The sequence below is a fragment of the Echinococcus granulosus genome (assembly GCF_000524195.1).
Source record: "Echinococcus granulosus chromosome Unknown EG_S00296, whole genome shotgun sequence".
In the NCBI taxonomy this organism is placed as follows: Eukaryota; Metazoa; Platyhelminthes; class Cestoda; order Cyclophyllidea; family Taeniidae; genus Echinococcus; species Echinococcus granulosus.
Genome location: NW_020170676.1, coordinates 383 through 1,568, shown reverse-complemented (window position 1 = coordinate 1,568; position 1,186 = coordinate 383). Strand labels below are relative to the sequence as shown.

At 42.2% G+C, this 1,186-nt stretch overlaps 1 protein-coding gene across 1 annotated transcript; it reads left to right on the top strand. All coding sequences in view use genetic code 11, as the record gives it.

Annotated features, from left to right (window-relative positions):
• Window positions 1–494: 494 nt before the first annotated feature.
• EGR_10897 (hypothetical protein) lies at window positions 495–797 on the top strand (the record flags this gene model as incomplete). The annotated part of the gene is made up of 1 exon (XM_024500146.1): window positions 495–797. One exon carries the CDS (start codon window positions 495–497, stop codon window positions 795–797), a length of 303 nt encoding a protein of 100 aa, XP_024345438.1.
• Window positions 798–1,186: the final 389 nt, after the last annotated feature.

Here is a 1,186-nt window from a genome sequence, read left to right as displayed (position 1 = left end):
ACCGAGAGCAACTTCACAGAGGCAACGACAGCTCCAGGATGCACTGGTGAGGTCAAGCACTAACTCCAGCGGATTTGCTCGCAATGAGAGAGAAGGCGCGATGGGAGGCGTAATCCGTGGACCTTGTGCTCTACCAAGCAAAAAAGGCAAAGCAGTACACAAATGAGAAAAAATAGATATTTGAGGAGGAGAATAGGAAAGAATCCACAGAAATAATAACATAATAATAATAACATATATTACCCAGGCCAGAATCCCCAAAAGCAAATGAGTGGGTGTAGTCAACATTCACCGTAATCAACACAAATCCTTATGATGGAGTCAGCTACCACAAGGTAATCAGGTCAAATTACGCAGCTAACACAACAGCGTTTAGGTAGGGCAAGAATAAATGGCACCGATTTTGAGGATGAAGTAAACGAAATTCCACACATTTGCTGCTTTTATCCATAGAACCAAGAGCCTATCCAAGCTTTGGCAAGGATACAGTAATAATGTTGACATTTTGGAAATTATGTAAGAAAGGAGTTACTAGCACTCACATTTTACCGACTGATAAGAAACGACTTCGAGGTCCATCAAAACCTCCAGGAGTTTCATCACACATGGAGCAAACACGTGGATTATCAAAATCAAAGAGGACAATGGTCCACCACAACCCTTACACTGCCGACCAGAAACATCTTGCATCTATGCTAAGCTCTAAACTAGGTGCTACCAACTATCCGAAACCAAAAGAACACACGCCACCCATGTGTGAGGCACTAAAATTAATTGCTTTCGAGGTGAAGGGTTGAAGAAAGGTGCTAACGTCCCCTTTTGATTTCGTGCTAAGTCTACATTTCTTTGCCCAGGATGGAGAGCATACGAAGTCAAGTTTGACAGTTTTTCAATGCAGCATTTTGCATAAATACTGCAAACAAATTTCTGCAGTCAAACACACTGAAAACGATCAGATTTTGCTCCCGAATGAGGCTGGGAAAGCAATCTATGCATCAACTCAGTGTTGCTGCAGCATTCACATAACTTATGCTATCCGAGAAATAACCTAATCATCGGTCCCGCACAGAACGGTATGGAAATTGGCTAACTGGTCAGATACAAACCACCCCTCTGGGTGGGATGAACTGAACATTTGTGGACAAATTTAACGTGCTTCATGAATTTCATGAACTAACAAAACAGA